At 42.9% G+C, this 17053-nt stretch overlaps 1 protein-coding gene and 1 long non-coding RNA gene across 7 annotated transcripts in view; one reads left to right on the forward strand and one right to left on the reverse strand.

Moving 5' to 3' along the window:
* The window catches only part of LOC108592524 (uncharacterized), a 51208-nt gene that overhangs the window by 18761 nt on the left and 15394 nt on the right, over nt 1–17053 (forward strand). Inside the window, exon 4 of one of the 2 annotated variants that reach the window (XR_013519813.1) lies at nt 7934–8056. This is a non-coding gene — a long non-coding RNA (uncharacterized LOC108592524). Of the gene's footprint in view, nt 1–7933; nt 16930–17053 lie in introns of those variants that run through there. The other variant, XR_001912680.4, reaches the window with a different exon arrangement.
* Nucleotides 1–17053, reverse strand: part of FBXO42 (F-box protein 42) — a 96814-nt gene that overhangs the window by 10634 nt on the left and 69127 nt on the right. For all 5 annotated transcript variants that reach the window (XM_002750326.6, XM_054258792.2, XM_054258791.2 and 2 more), the window contains one exon: nt 293–446. In XM_002750326.6, coding sequence (XP_002750372.3) covers nt 293–446 — 154 coding nt within the window. The remainder of the gene's footprint in view (nt 1–292; nt 447–17053) is intronic.

The raw sequence follows: 17053 nt of genomic DNA on the forward strand, positions 1-17053 counted from the left end.
AAAGGTGAAGGGCTCGCTGTTCTTCAACTGGCTCGTTCGCTTTTCTTGGAAGAGGAATGAATCTCTTCTATTTTTCTCTTTAGAATAAGGGTCCTAAGTGCAGAGTTCTAGGATTCCTATAAACTCTCTAAAACTGTTGGTAAAATCTGTGTATATGTACATTTTTCCTCTCCCAGGAACAGAGTCCACAGCTTTCCATCTAATTCTCAAAAGGACTCCTGACGTAAAAAACAAAGAAGCCACTGATTTAAGGCCTTTTCTTCCAGATTTAAAGAGTTTATCTGTTACTTACCAGTTTTTAGAGGGGGAGTAAGTGTGTATTTCATCAAAGAATCTCTCTGGCTGATGTAGGGGATAAGGGCTTGGCCGCGTCCAGCCACCAAACAGCACTAGCAAGTCCTTGTACACGACCAGAGTTGCACCAGCTTTGGGGGAAGGATAGGAGCCTGGAAAAGTCAGTAACACCATGGTTAGGGTTTAAGGTCTCACAACAATCCGTAGTTAGGCTTTCCATAGATCACCTTTCCCTGGAAGAGTAACAAAAGGGGAACCAATATTAGAAAACACAGGGGAAAGGGTTTGAGAGTCAGAGAGAAAATCATCACTAATTCACACCTCTTTTATTATTAACACAGAGAAATCTGAGAGGAAAGTTACTTAGCCTCTCTCATGTTTATAATTTGCTCACCTAAAATTAGGGATGAGAGTACCTACCTCATAAGGCTGGTTTGAGTATGAAATAGTATATTTAAAGCACCTAACACAATGCCTGGCACATAGTAAGTGCTCAATAAATGAGCACTCCTTCCCATCCCTTTAACCACAGAGATCACAAAGAAAAAAAACGCAGAGGATTCACAGAGAAATATAGAGAGAGACTGGATGTCTGGATGATGCAACTTAAAAATAACTTGTTACAGAACAGAACACAAGTAAAAAAGGAGGCAGAATGCAATTCTGATTTGTCCTATGAGTCAAATGTTAACACAGGGACCTCTAGGCCCCTAGCTATGGGCTTCACATAACCAGAGAGCCTCAGCCTAGCACAAATGGGGCAGACTTTCACGGCTTGGTGTGAAGGAATTCCAATGAAACCATGAGCCTTACACCAAATACCGTCTAGGCTGGACCTCTGGCCTATACTGACTAAATTCTGAAGAAAAAAAAACCCCAAAGCTTGGCTTATGCTGGAAATTTTGGGAATAACAGGAGCATAATTTTTCACAATCTATTGTCTTTGAAATAACAACTGCTATTTCTCCCCATTGCTTATTCTACATGTCACCTTTAGTTTACTCAGGACCAAAGTAACTTGTGTGTTTTTTTTGTTTTTGTTTTTGTTATTTTTTTTGAGATGGAGTCTCACTGTGTCGCCCAGGCTGGAGTGCAATGACACGATCTCGGCTTACTGCAACCTCTACCACCTCTTGGGTTCAAGTGATTCTTCCACCTCAGCCTCCTGAGTAGCTGGGATTACAAGCACCTGCCATCATGCCCGGCTAATTTTTGCATTTTCAGTTGAGATAGGGTTTCACCATGTCGGTCAGGCTGGTCTTGAACTCCTGACCTCAGATGATCCGCCTACCTTGGCCTTCTACAGTGTTGGGATTACAGGTGTCAGCCACAGCACCCAGCCAAGAATATACTTTTTTTTTTTTTATCTTTTTTTTTTTCTTTTTGGTTAAAGCTGCAGTGGCCGGGAGCGGTGGCTCATGCTTGTAAATCCCAGCACTTTGGGAGGCCGAGGTGGGCGGATCACAACGTCAAGAGATTGAGATTATCCTGGCCAACATGGTGAAACCCCATCTCTACTAAAAAATACAAAAATTTCGGCTGGGCGCGGTGGCTCAAGCCTGTAATCCCAGCACTTTGGGAGGCCGAGATGGGTGGATCACGAGGTCAAGAGATCGAGACCATCCTGGTCAACATGGTGAAACCCCGTCTCTATTAAAAATACAAAAAATTAGCTGGGCACGGTAGCACGTGCCTGTAATCCCAGCTACTCAGGAGGCTGAGGCAGGAGAATTGCCTGAACCCAGGAGGCGGAGGTTGCAATGAACAGAGATCGCTCCATTGCACTCCAGCCTGGGTAACAAGAGAGAAACTCCGTCTCAAAAAAAAAAAAAAAAAAAAATACAAAAATTAGCTGGGCATGGTGGCCCTCGTCTGCAGTCCCAGCTCCTCAGGAGGCTGAGGCAGGAGAATTGCTTGAACCCAGGAGAGGTTGCAGTGAGCCAAGATCGCGCCACTGTACTCCAGCCTGGCGCCTGGTGACAAAGCGAGACTCTGTCTCAAAAGATAGATGATAGATAGATAGATAGATAGATAGATAGATAGATAGATAGATAGATGATAGATAGGTAGATAAAAAGCTGCAGGATTCATTTTCAAAGGATATCTTAAACAGAAGGAATCCTAACACTACATTAACCTGACAGCAGTTGAGGTGCCCCAATCTAGGTGGAGAGCTTTGTTTCTCCTTTCAGTAACAGGTTATGGGAACACTGTTTGAAAAGCCCTGCTCAAATTGCTTTATTGGTGTCACTTAGAAAGTCTCCAGGTTGAGAAGGTAGAGCAGAGGACTGTCTTTCTTGTGATCTAACTTAGGGGAATAATATGATTTACTGAGAAGGTTCCAGTCCTCAAGGTTACAGGGTGAGCATCTAAGAACACCATGTGGCATCAACTATTTTTCTTTTCTTTCTCTTTTTTTTTTTTTTGAGGTAGGATCTTGCTGTTACCCAGGCTGGAGTGCAGTGGCACAATCACGGCTCACTGCAGCCTCGACCTCCTGGGCTCAAGGGATCCTCCCACCTTAACTTCCCAAATAGCCAGGACTATAGGCAAGCACCACCACACCCTACTAATTTTTAAATTTTTTTGTAGCGATGGAGTCTCCTTATGTTGCCCAGGCTGGTCTCAAACTCCTGGGTTCAAGCAATCCTGCAGCCTTGGCCTTCCAAGTGTTGAGATTACAGATGTGAGCCACTGTGCTTGTCCATGTCAGCTATTTTGAGTACTTTCCTAATAAAACCTACACTAGGCTGGGGGCGGTGGCTCCCATCTTTGGGACGCAGCACTTTGGGAGGCTGAGGTGGGCAGATCACCTGAGGTCGGGAGTTCGAGACCAGCCTGACCAAAATAGAGAAACCCTGTCTCTAGTAACAATACAAAAATTTAGCCGGGCATGGTGACACATGCCTGTAATCTCAGCTACTTGGGAAGCTGAGGCAGGAGAATCACTTGAACCCAGGAGGCAGAGGTTGCAGTGAGCCAAGAACGCGCCATTGCACTCCAGCCTGGGCAACAAGAGTCAAACTCCATCTCAAAAAAATAAATGAAAATAAAAATAAAATAAATAAAACTGACACTAATCCCAGATCACAGGATCTGACCATAGAAATGAGCCTGCCTGCCTCCCTCCCTCCCTCCCTCCTTTCCTTCTCTCCTTCCCTCCCCTTCTTTCTTTATTTTGAGACAGGGTCTAGCTTTGTCACCCAGGCTGGAGTGCAGTGATACAATCATGGCTTACTGCAGCCTTGGCTTCCCCAGGCTGAAGCAATCCTCCTACCTCAGCCTCTCGAGTAGCAGAGACTACAGGCACATAATACCATATCCAGCTAATTTAAAAATTTTTCGATAGAGATGGGGGTCTTGCTATGTTGCTTAGGCTGTTCTCAAACTCTTGGCCTCAAGTGATCCTCTACCTCAGTCTTCCAAAGCTCTGGGATTATAGGCATTATTCACCTCACCCAGCCAGAAATCTTCTCTAGCAACAGTTATCACATCAATCTGAAGTGCTGAGACACTGGCTGAGGTATTCTCTACCCTCAAATCCCACAAAAATAGTGACTAAAGAGGCTGTTGTCCTTCATATAGCCTTATTGCATCCTGGTCAAAAACTTTTACCTCCCCAAGGGATCTATCTTCTAGCCCAATTAGAAAACCTAAGTAATATAACAGTCTAGTTAAAATACAACTGTTGCTCTAAAATTATTTAATTTGTGAAAAGCAGACAAAGCTTCCAAGTTCTTGCCTCTAACTTGGAAATTATCAGTACTATGAAACAGTTAGAAAAAAGAAACAACAAAGTAGTAATGGAAACTTTCTAGACTAGAAAGTTTCAGCAAAGTAGTAATGGAAACTTTCTAGACTAGAATGTGGATTTGGATTTGAGATACTGGGTTTAAAGAAATTATAAATGCAATGTAAGAATATATCCCTCTTGCCGGGCACAGTGGCTCACACCTGTAATCCCAGCACTTTGGAAGGCCGAGGCGGGCAGATCACTTAAGGTCTGAAGTTTGAGACCAGCCTGGCCAACATGGTGTGAAATACCGTCTCTACTAAAACTACAAAAATTAGTGAGACGTAGTAGCCCACACCTGTTATTTCCAGCTACTTGGGAGGCTGAGGCACGAGAACTGTCTGAAACTGGGAGGCACAGTTGCAGTGAGCTGAGACTATGCCACTGCACTCTGGCCTGAGTGAAACAGCAAGACTCCGTCTCAAAGAAAAAATAAGAAAAAAATGAAAGAAGCCGGGCATGGTGGCTCACACCTGTAATCCAAGCACTTTGGAGGCCAAGGTGGGTGGATCACCTGAGGTCGGGAGTTCAAGACCAGCCTGACCAACACAGTGAAACTCTGTCTTTAAAAAAAGAAAGAAAGAAAAGAAAAGAAAAAGAAAAAAAAGAAAGAAAGAATATGTATCTTTTAAGGGGAAAAATATCATAGAATTTGAAAAAGTGTTGGTAAAATATAGCATATATAATGAAACTAGAGGAGAGACTGCACTTTAGATCTGTACTGCCCAACACAGTCACCATTAGCCACGTGTTGCCAGTGGTTCCCAAACTGAAGAGCACAGATGTAGGACATTTCTTTTTTCTTTGAGACGGAGTCTTGCTCTGTCGTCAGACTGGAGTGTAGTGGCATGATGTTGGCTCACTGTAACCTCTGCCTCCTAGGTTCAAGCGATTCTCCTTCTTCAGCCTCCTGGGTAATCGGGATTTATAGGCACGTGCCACCACACCCCGCTATTTTTTTTTTTTTTTTTTTTTTTGAGGCAGAGTCTCACTCTATCCAGCAGGCAGTGGTGAGATCTCAGCTCACTGCAACCTCTGCCTCCCAGGTCAAGTGATTCTCCAGCCTCAGCCTCTGGAGCAGCTGGGATTACGGCAACCACCACCACGCCCAGCTAATTTTGTATTTTTAGTAGAGATGGGGTTTCACCATGTTGGCCAGGCTGGTCTTGAACTCCTGACCTCAAGTGATCAACATGCCTTGGCCACCCAAAGTGCTGGAATTACAGGCATGAGCTACCACGCCCGGCTTAATTTCTGTATTTTTAGTAGAGACAAGGTTTCACCATGTTGGCCAGGATGGTCTGGATCTCCTAACCTCGTGATCCACTCGCCTTGGACTCCCAAAGTGTTGGGATTACAGGCATGAGCCACTGTGCCTGGCCTGGACATTTCTATTATTGCAGAAAGTTCTATTGCATAGCGCTATTTTAGAAAAAGGTTTTAACTTTGTAAACAGTGTACCTATGCTTGGGGAGTATGGGAAAGTAGTAGGGATAGATGAATGACTTAACTCCAAGAGAAATGGCAATTATCGTTACTGTAACTCTATTACTACTGCTAGCAATATTTATTAAGCATCTGCATCTATTATCTACTGTGCAGTTTTTGTTTGTTGTTGTTTTTTGAGACAGAGTCTTGCTCTGTTGCCCAGGCTGGTGTGCAATAGCATGATCTCAGCTCATTGCAACCTCTACCTCCCAGGTTCAACTGATTCTCCTGTCTCAGCCTCCCTCAGTATCTGGGATTACATGCATATGCTGCCTTGCTCAGCTAATTGTTTGTATTTTAGTAGAGTGGGGTTTAACGGTGTTATGCAGGCTGGTCTTGAACTCCTGAGCTCAGGCAATCCACCTGCCTTCGCTTCCCAAAGTGCTAAGATTACAGGAGTGAGCTGCTGTGCCCAGCGCAATTACTACACAGCTTTTTAAGTGGTTTGAATGTATTAATTAATTTAATCCTTCTAAAACTCCTAATTTTATTCCTGTTTTACAGATAACAAACCTGCACTGCAACCTCTACCTCCCAGGTTAAAGCAATTTTCCTGGCTCAGCCTCCAGAGTAGCTGAGATCAGAGGCGTGTGCTACCACGCCAAGCTAATTTTTGCATTATTAGTTGAGACGAGGTTTCACCATGTTGGCCATGCTGGTCTCCAACTCCTGACCTCAGGTGATTCACCTACCTCGGCCTCACAGGCATGAGCCACCGCACCCAGCCAACAATAAGTTTTATATGGAGTAGCTGTAGATAAAATACCCAGTCCTAACTTTGAAAAACTGCCCCTATGTGCATGTAATTCATTCCAAACAGCAGCTATAGTTATAGTACATAGGTTTAATAGATTTTTATTAAAACACATATATTTTCCACAATAGCACCTGAGTAATTAGAAATCTTGAACACAGAGAGTACTCTGGCAATAGCTGACACTTGATAGTTAAAAAGGCACATAACCACCATGGTGACCTATAATGAAATAAATACTCCTCTCCCAAGAACACTTATAAAATGAACATTTTATACTCATTAGGACATTTCTTGGCCTGCCTTCAAAATAACAAAGCCACTGGGCTTCTAAAGTTGAAATGTCATTACTGCACAAAAGTGGAGGAAGGAAGTGTATCCTTCCCATTGTTCCTATCAAGTTCCCATCAAGCCCCATGGGACCAAATATACCCACATCAAGTGCAGACAGACGAACGTGTTACTTGAGCCTCTTCCCCTGGAGCCAGGACTCATCCTCGTGGGCTTCAGTCCCCAAATACACCAAAGGCCTCCTAATCACACAGCAGATATGATCAATGAAACAAATTTCAAAACAAGGCATGAGCCCAAAAGACAGCTGTGGGAAACTGGATAATCAGATAGACACCCTACACAACAGAACTAACATTTCCTAAAATTACTAATTGGGTCAGATGTTTCCGAAGGTTCCTATGAAATGAGAAGAAAATTTCACATGTGAAAGTGGTAGAATTACACAGCATTCCTGTTTACCTTTGCAAAGAAGCTGGTTAGACAGTGAAGCGGTTCCACATTCTAGTTTGATTTCTATGCCACTTTCCCACAATTGTAGTTTCTATTTACACAGAACCCAGGACTAAAAAGAGTAGCAGCTCAACTATTTGATAACAAGATAAAACAATCATCTGTTTTAACTGGGGATGCCTGTATTTTATGCATAATTTAAAAATATTTTTCTGTCTCCATACTATGATCACTTTTTAGTATTATTGTTACGGTGTTATAAATAATACTATTTGATGGCCTATTATGTGCTAACTACTGGGGGCTACGAATTTTATATTTATTATCTAATCTAATCATCATAACCTTGAAATGCAGGTATTATCATTAGTCCCGTTTTACAGATGATAATAATGGTAGTTGAAGCTAATGCGTAATGCTTACACTGGGCCAGACACTGTTCTAGGTGCCTCCTAAAACTCAAACAAGAAAAAAAACAAAAGCAAATTCCATGTTCTGAGTAATCAAGAAATCCAACCTAAAGGTTGTTTAATGAAAGAAGAGTTAATCCCTTGTCCTTGGAAGTTTAGGTTCAGGTGAGTCCCTGTTTAAAAAAAAAAAAAAAGACATTTCAAGCCTCCAAAAGCAGCTCTGTATGGCTCGCAAAGCCATTGGTCCCTGATCTGCATACTACACAGTCGATTGAGTACAGGTGTCTTAGGCAGTAACAGCCAAATGTCACAGACAAGAGGTAGGTTTACAATCACACCATTTCCTCAATATCACTTATATTCTCAACAAAAAGAACTGTTACTCTAGTCTTACACATTTCAGACTTTTGGGGGGAAACTGACTAATTTACTTGTTTTTGTTTCTTTAAGAAAATGAATATTGAACTTTTAAAAGAAAAAGTCAGAACCCCTTCTACCCCATGGAAAATGGTTATTTCCATTGCAAGCAAGCGGAAAATAATGGGAGTTCAAAGGAGAATGTGAGGCAAAGAGGTAAGCTAAAATAACTTTGCTAAGAGCCAGGGACAGTGCATGCACCAGTAGTCCCCAGCTACTCAGGAGGCTGAGGTGTGAGGACGGCTTGAGGCCAGGAGTTCCAGACCAGCTTGGGCAACATAGTGAGATCCTGTCTGTACAAAATACTTGAGGCATGGTGTTACCGGCCTGTGGTCCTAACTACTTGGGAGGCTGGGATGGAAGGATCACTTGAGCCCAAGAGTTGTAGTTAGCCTAGGCGATATATAGCAAAACCCCCATCTCTTAAAGAAGTTTGCTAAGTTAAGGACAAAACTAGTTAACCATCTATGGGACAGTAAAACCATAACCTTTGGGTTAATCTTGCCTATTTGACAGAAATGATCTGTATCTTTTACAGGCAAAAATATACAATTAATATGTAACTTCACAAAGCCTAAGCCCTAATAAATAATAAATAGTAAGCCAAAAAAATGTACACATTGCTCTAGGGTAGTTCTCAAACTAGCTGTCTCAGAAGCAGCTGGAGGACTTGTTAAAACAGACTGCTGGGCCCCACCTCTGATTTCCTACTTAGTAGGTCTTGGGTAGAGCCTGAGAAGTGGCATTTCTAACAAGTTCTTAAGTGATGCTTATGGTTTGGGGAGTAGACTTTGAGAACCACGTCCTAGAGAGTTTAATAATCCTTGGGTGAGCCTGTTAGATGATGCTTCAACAGGACAATAAAAGGGTATCTAGTCATCCTTCTGCCTTATTTCCAAGTTCTGGATGATTTTCCTTAACACTGAACCTCTCCAGACTTATTTTCTGTGCATACACTCTGTATATGAATATAAAGAACCCAGCTGGGCACGGTGGCTCACACCTATAATCCCAGCACTTTGGGAGGCTGAGACAGGTGGATCACCTGAGGTCAGGAGTTCAAGACCAGCCTGACCAACATGGAGAAACCCCATCTCTACTAAAAATACAAAATTACTGGGCGTGGTGGTGCATCACTGTAATCCCAGCTAATTGGGAGGCAGGGGCCGGGGGAATTGCTTGAACCCAGGAGGCGAAGGTTGCAAACTGTGATCATGCCACTGCACTCCAGCCTGGGCAACAAGAGTGAAATTCTATCTCAAAAAAAAAAAAAAAAGGCTGGGCACAGTGGCTCATGCCTGTAGTCCCAGTAGTTTGGGAAGCAAAATCATGCAGATCATGAGGTCAGGAGTTCAAAACCAGCCTGACCAACATGGTAAAACCCTGTCTGTACTGAAAATACAAAAAAAAAAAAAAAAAAAAAAAAAAATTAGCCAGGCATGGTGGTGTGCGCCTGCAGTCCCAGCTACTCAGGAGGCTGAGGCAGGAAAATTGCTTGAACCCGGGAGGCGGAGGTTGCAGTGAGCCGAGATCGCACCACTGCATTCCATCCAGGGCAAGAGAGGGAGACTCTGTCTCAAAAAAACAAACAAAACAAAAAAACTCTTCATTTCCCATAGTAGAATAAGGACACAATTCCAAAAATGGGTTTTATTTGACAAATGCCTTTATTAAAGGAGTGCTAAAAGGAACTACTTTAGGATTCCCCCCCCTCCCCTTTTTATTGAGAAAGATCTCACTTGTCACCCAGGCTGGAGTGCAGCAGCAGCACAATCATGGCTCACTGCAGGCTCAACCTCTCATATTCACGCCCTACTAACCCACCTCACTATCTCAGCCTCCCAAGAAGTGGGAACTACAGGCACATACCACCATGCCTGGCCAATTTTTTAAATTTTTTGTAGAGATGGGGTTTCCCTATGTTGCCCAAGCTGGTCTTGAACTCCTGGGCTCAAGCAATCTGCCTGCCTCAGCCTCCCAAAGTGCTGGTATTACAGGTGTGAGCCACCATGCCCCACCAGTATTTTTAATAAATGAACATTTCCTCGGTCATCATCTATAAGCCACTGAACCTATACTGAAAAATAAACAAAAGGAAGAAATTGATCGTACCAACTTCTGGCTTTCAGGAAAGTCACCTTAAGACTTTTTTTTTTTTTTAACAGCAACGTAAGTGATTTGCTAATAGTTTTCTATGACTCTGAAAACAGAAAGGATCTAGGACTAGGAATAAGGGACTTGTAAGATGTAAAGTTTAAAAACAAGAAAACTATGACAAATTTAACCTTGGGACTCACTAGAATGCCAATGAAAGCAGAAGACAAGCACTAGGTGAAATGTCCACTTAGCTCATGGAATCCCACAATGTTTCGGTATGTGATTTATTTTTTAAAGGGGGCATGGTCTAAATTGCTTTTAAACTGGCAGTTAGGCCGGGTGCGGTGGCTCACCCCTGTAATCTCAGCACTTTGGCAGGCTGAGGTGTGAGGATTACTTGAAGTCAGGAGTTCAAGTCCAGTCTGACCAAAATGGCAAAACCTCACCTCTATTACAAAATACAAAAGTTAGCTAGGCGTGGTGGTGGGCGCCTGTGATCCCAGCTACTCAGGAGGCTGAGGCACAAGAATCCCTTGATCCTGGAAGGCAGAGGCTGTAGTGAGGAGAGATAGTGCCATTGCAGTCAAGCCCGGGCAACACACAGAGACTGTCAGGGAAAAAAAAAACCTTCCCTGGATGCTTTCAAATTATTATATTTATAGTAACCTGAACATTAAAGAATGAAGAATGGGATGTAAAAAGTATGAGGTTCAGGTCATACTCCCCATCTTAACCACTCTGTGCAGACTCGCTTTCTCAGGGTGGGTCCAATATAAAGCATTTCCTTGCAACTCCAGCTCCATAGATCGTACACCATTCCTTCACATACAAAACTGGCCTTAGAAAAGAAACAACAACAAAAATAAAAAAAAAAATTAAAAAATAAAACAACTGGTCTTGACAGCAAAGTAAGGCCAGATAGACTAGATCAACTAAACCCTACTGCACAGATGCTGTGTTTTGTTTTGTTTTGTTTTGTGGTAGTGAGGAGCCTGAAACTGGTGTGTGTATGGGGGAGTGGGAAGGATGGATTTTGCTGATAAAACCAAAGCTGGGTCTTGGAAAGCTCTAATAAGCATCTGGCTTGGTAGCGCTGTCATCATGGTAGTGTGTGAAGTGACTGACCTCATAGCAAGAGTTCAGAGATCAAGAGGAAGAACAATTTGGACAGACATTTCCCAGAACATCATATTAGCATCCGAATCAGAAAACCTAGAGTGGCACTAAAGGATAGGCTGGCACATACAACTTAGAAGGAAACAAATCCCTTAAAGAAAAACTGCTGGAGTTGTAATTTAACTGCTTACTCTAAACTATTTTGATTTTTTTTTTGAGACAGTCTTGTTCTGTCCCCAGGCTGGAGTGCAGTGGCACGATCTCGGCTCACTGCAACCTCTGCTTCCCAAGTTCAAGTGATCTTCCTGCCTCAGCCTCCCAAGTAGGTGGGACTACAGGCAACACGCCCAGCTAATTTTTGTATTTTTAGTAGAGATGGGATTTCACCATATTGGCTAGGATGATCTTGATCTCCTGACCTCGTGATCTGCCCGTCTCAGCCTCCCAAAGTGCTGGGATTACAGGCATGAGCCACCACACCTGGCCTTAAACTATTTACAGGCAATACTAAGTAAGGGGAATACTAAGCATGTTTCATGGTTCTGTGGTTTGAGGAGGGAGGGATAAAAGGATAGCTGAGAAAAACACTTCAAAATTCTTGAGTATAAAATCTGTCTTGACTGTAAACACCTTGAAACAAGTATTCAGAATGTTCTCCAATTACTGCAGCCCAAGGACCACAGGGGTTCTATCTGGAACATATACCAGGTTCTCTTCTGGTAATAAAACTGTTTCCAACTTAACATCAGTGTGGCCAATAATTACAAGTCTTTGGATTTATATAAATGCCCATGGAAGATACAAGAATATAATGCTTTCAAAAAAGAAATAGGAAGTAAATACAAAATTATAGAACCCCTAAACTCCGGCTTTCTAAGACTTGGTTCTACCCAGGAGCGTTCTTTAATTACAGTTCTAATCAGGGGTGTTGAAATTATCCATTTAGATTCTCCCCAATAAGATTATACTATCCCAGAAGACAGGGACTATTTCTTATGAAAATGTTTGCTGAATTGAAGCCATCCATGGAAGGCCAAATAGATATAGTTCCCTCATGAGCTGAGATCAGAATCAGCTCCAGTTAATCGTGACATACCCTAGAGCCCATCAGGCAACGTTTGGGTGGGGTTAAAGCCAAGTATTTCTTTGGGTCTTTCCCTCTACCCACTCCAATTTTTTTCTTCCTATTTTACTCTATTATACAAAGGCCAGAATAGTTGCTGACATCAGCAATCACTGGTATTAGACAAAACTTGTCTGGATCTCAGGATTCAGAGTATTCAAGGTATATACTTTTATACTTACAACTACATTCACGTCTTTAAAAACATCATTCTATGGGTCACTTATGAAATATCCAAATAACAGGAACTTTTGTAATGGGCATGAGAAACTTCTAGATCTTGTTTAACTATCTATGCTACAGGCACAAACTAAAGGAAATTCTCTGCTGGCACTGTTTTCACTTCTTAACAAAACCACATGAAAGACCACTTGGTGAAAACGGCAGCACTTATCAACTAAAAATTAACAACACAAAAACCAGTAATAGTTCTTGTTATCATTTCAAGTAGTCTTTTGATTCAACTTCTGAGGGAGAAGAGGTCCAAAGTCTCAGTTTAATCTGATAATTTGTTAATTGCAGTTCTAATGTGTGTGTGTGTGGGGGGGGGGGGGTACTCTTTCAAGCAGGGTCTTTAAGAAGTAAAAACAATGTTACCAGTCATAAAGTTTCCCACCCAGTGTCAAAACAGAAAATCCTAGTCAGCCCTGAGAGTGAGCCAAACTGAAATATGGTAAAAATCTTACTTATTCTCTCTGGGAAGACCAAAAGTTACACAAATCTGTGCTATGAAAATTTTCCCACTCTTCTCTCTAGCAGGAGGTAAAGTGTATACACCTTTAAAAAAGCATGTATTCTGGAAAAACATCCCAGGATCTGAACTTTCTAAATAAACAGGTAGGATTCCTTCCTTTCCAAAGGGAACCTACTGGTTGTGCTCTCATTCACATGTCCTGAGACCATCACAGGTCCAGGTGGTCCCAGGACTGCAAAGGGCTACAGGAAACAAGAAAAAACCACCACCTCATGAAGATTAACCAGGAATATGTCCATGGGTCAGGGAGAAGCTAATATAATAAATAACTCAAAATATTCCCTTAAATAACATCTTACTCCTTCTTAATCGAGATTGACGTTGGGTGCTTTGCTTCTACAAAAACAGAAAAATGTAGATGGATATTCAAATACTTCACAGTCATTTTAGTCACAAGCACATCATTTTAATAAGAACAATTTCCTTTAAAAATAAATTTGTAATAAATTATGAACAGAATCCTAATTCGTCAGTTTGCTATCCTTTCTCCACTTAGGTTGGATTTCCTTTATGAATCTATCCATCCATATAAATACTGCCTCTATAGATATTTTATATTTATTTTAAACAACCCCATCTATTCTCTTGCATCATCCAGTTATTTCTATTTTTTGTTTCTTTAAGATGAAGTCTCGCTTCATCACCCAAGCTGGAATGCAGTGGTGCAACCTTGGTTCACTGCAACCTCCGCCTCCTGGGTTCAAGCAATTCTCTGGTCTCAGCCTCTGAGTAGCTGGGACTACAGACATGCACCACCAAGCCCAGCTAATTTTTGTATTTTTAGTAGAGATGGCATTTCACCATGTTGACTAGGCTGGCCTTGAACTCCTGACCTCCAGTGATCTGCCTGCCTTGGCCTCCCAAAGTGCTGGGATAACAGGCGTAAGCCACTGCAGCTGGCCTTCTATTTTCCTTTTACTTCTTTGTGTTTTCTTTTTTTTGAGACATCTGTGCAGTGGTGCGATCTCAGCTCACTGCAACCTCCACCTCCCAGGTTCAAACGATACTCCTGCCTCAGCCTCCTGCCAGGTGCATGGCACACCTGGCTAATTTTTGTATTTTTAAATTTTATTTTACCTGTACATGTCAAGAATTTTTTTTTTTACCTGTACATTAATTTTTGTGCTTTTTTAGTAGAGATGAAGTTTCACCATATTGGCCAGGCTGGTCTCAAACTCCTGACCTCATGATTTGCCCACCTCAGCCTCCCATGTGCTGGGATTACAGGCGTGAACCATTGCACCTGGCCTTTTCTTCTTCTTCCTTTTTTTTTTTTTCAGAGAGTCTTTCTCTGTCGCCCAGGCTGGAGGCAGTGGTGCAATTTGGCTCACTGCAACCTCTGCCTCCTCGGTTCAAGCGAGTCTCATGCCTGAGCCTCCCAAGTAGCTGGGACTACAGGCTTATGCTGTCACACCTGCCTTATTTTCTATATTCTTAGTAGAGATGTGGTTTTGCCAACGCTGGCCAGGCTGGTCTTGAACTCCTGACCTCAGGTGATCTCCTGCCTTGGCCTCCCAAACTGCTGGGATTACAGGCACGAGCTACTGCACCCCGACTTTTTTTTTTAAAAAAAAACACAGTCTCACTCTGTTCCCTATGCCAGAATGCAGTGGCACAATCTCAGTTCAAGCAATTCTTGTGAGTCGGCCTCCTGAGTAACTAGAATTACATATGTGCCACCACGTCTGGCTGGTTTTGTTTGTTTTGTTTTGTTTTTTTGAAATGGAGTTTTACTCTTGTTGCCCAGGTGGAGTGCAATGGTGCCATCTCAGCTCACCGCAATCATCTCCACCTCCTGGGTTCAAGCAATTCTCCTGCTGAGGCTCCTGAGTAGCTCACATGCACCACCATGCCCGGCTAATTTTGTATATTTAGTAAAGATGGGTTTTCTCCATGTTGGTCAGGATGGTCTCAAACTCCTGACCACAGGTGAAACCTACCCACTTCAGCCTCCCAAAATGTTGGGATTACAGGTGTGCGCCACCATGCCCAGCCTCTTTTTTGTATTATTTTTTTTTTTTTTTTAGTAGAGACAGGGTTTCACCATAATGCCAGGCTGGTCTCGAACTCTTGGCTTCAAGTGATCCACCTGCCTCAGCCTCCCAAAGTGCTGGGATTACAGGCATGAGCTACCATGCCTGGCCTATTCTTTATGTTTTCCTTGTATTGACTGATTTTTTTTTTTTTTTGAGACGGAGTCTCGCTCTGTCACCAGGCTGGAGTGCAGTGGCTCTATCTCAGCTTACTGCAACCTCCAACTCCCTGATTCAAGCTATTCTCCTGCCTTAGCCTCCCGAGTAGCTGGGATTACAGGCATCTACCACCATGCCCAGCTAATTTTTGTGTTTTTAATACAAATGGGGTTTCACCATGTTGGCCAGGATGGTCTTGATCTTCTTACCTCGTGTTCTGCGAGTCTCAGCCTCCCAAAGTGCTGGGATTACAGGTGTGGGCCACTGCACCCAACCTATATTTTTATTTTTTGAGATAGAGTTTCACTCTATCGCCCAAGCTGGAGTTCAGTGGCTCAATCTAACTGCAAGCTCCATCTTCCAGGCTCAAGTGATCGTCCCACACCAGCCTTCCGAGTAGCTGGGACCACAGACATGCAAACCACACCTGGCTAATTTTTTGTATTTTTGGTAGATATGGGGTTTCACCATGTTGTGTAGGCTCATCTGGAACTCCTGAGCTCAAGTGATCTGCCTGCCTCAGGCACCCAAAGTGCTGAAATTACAGGCATGAGCCACCACGCCCAGCTTCTTCCTCTTCTTATAAAGCCACCAGTCCCCACTCCAGCAATAACCCATGAATCCAGGAATGAATTAATCCATTCTGTTCTCGTGATCCAAACACCTCTTAAAGCCCTCACCTCTCAATACTGCTACACTGGAGATTAACTTTCAACGCATTTCATAGGGAACAAATATTCAAACCACAGCAAACCCCATCACTTCCAGTATCTCTGCTAGATGAAGTTAGGCAGCATTAAATGGAGAAAACAATTTAATTAGACCTAACAACTAGATGCTTGAAGTGCTTAGGATTGGTGCATAAAAGAATTCCCAAGGGAAGACTGGGGATGAATTCGTAAATATAATCATGTCCCTTTCCTTTAATCATCCTTCACTTATTCATCAGAGGCTTCAAGATAAAATCCAGACCAGGTGCAGTGGCGCACACCTGTAATCCCAGTACTTGTGAGGTTGAGATGGGAAGATTACTTGAGGCCAGGAGTTCAAGACCAGCCTGAGCAATACAGCAAGACTGTCTCTCTTAAAAAATAAATAAATAAAGTTCAAATCTCTTACTTATAATGAGATATACATACATACATATATGTGTGTGTATATATATAATTCCATTCTATGAGCAACTACTATGTGCCAGGTACTAGTCAGCAGTGAATAAAACAGACAAAAAGCCCTCAGCCCCAGGAAGCGTACAGCTTGCTGAAAGGAAGAAAGACAGTGTGTTGTATGGTGACAAGTGCCGAGGGGAAAAAAAAACAGGAGGAAAAGGAATCAGGGGAGTTGTCCTTTCAAACAGTGTAGTTAGAGAATGCCTCACAGAGGGAGACATATGAATAAAGACCTGTGGAGCAGGTGACGGAGAGAGTTACAGGGACATGCAGGAATAGTAAGAGCAGAGGCCCAGGTGTGAGGTTAATACAATGGAGCACGAATGCAGCAGGGCAATGAGGTCAGAGAGATGAGGGGACAGGATGATTGTGCAGGACCTTGTTTGGCCATACTTTGATCCCTAACTACCGTGTGTGTGTGCGTGTGTGTGTGTGTGTGTGTGCGCGCATGTGTGTGTGAGAGAGAGAGAGAGAGAGACAGAGACAGAGACAGAGACAGTAAGACTTGCCCAGGCTGGAGTGCAATAGTATGATCTCAGCTCAATGATCCCTAACTCCTGTGTGTGTGTGTGTGTGTGATCATACCATCATCAGTGGTATGATCTCAGCTCACTGCAACCTTCGCCTCCTGGGTTCAAGCTATTCTCTTGCCTCAGCCTCCCAAGTAGCTGGGATTACAGGTGCACACCACCATACCTGGCT

This window comes from Callithrix jacchus, chromosome 7 (genome assembly GCF_049354715.1).
Source record: "Callithrix jacchus isolate 240 chromosome 7, calJac240_pri, whole genome shotgun sequence".
In the NCBI taxonomy this organism is placed as follows: domain Eukaryota; kingdom Metazoa; phylum Chordata; class Mammalia; order Primates; family Cebidae; genus Callithrix; species Callithrix jacchus.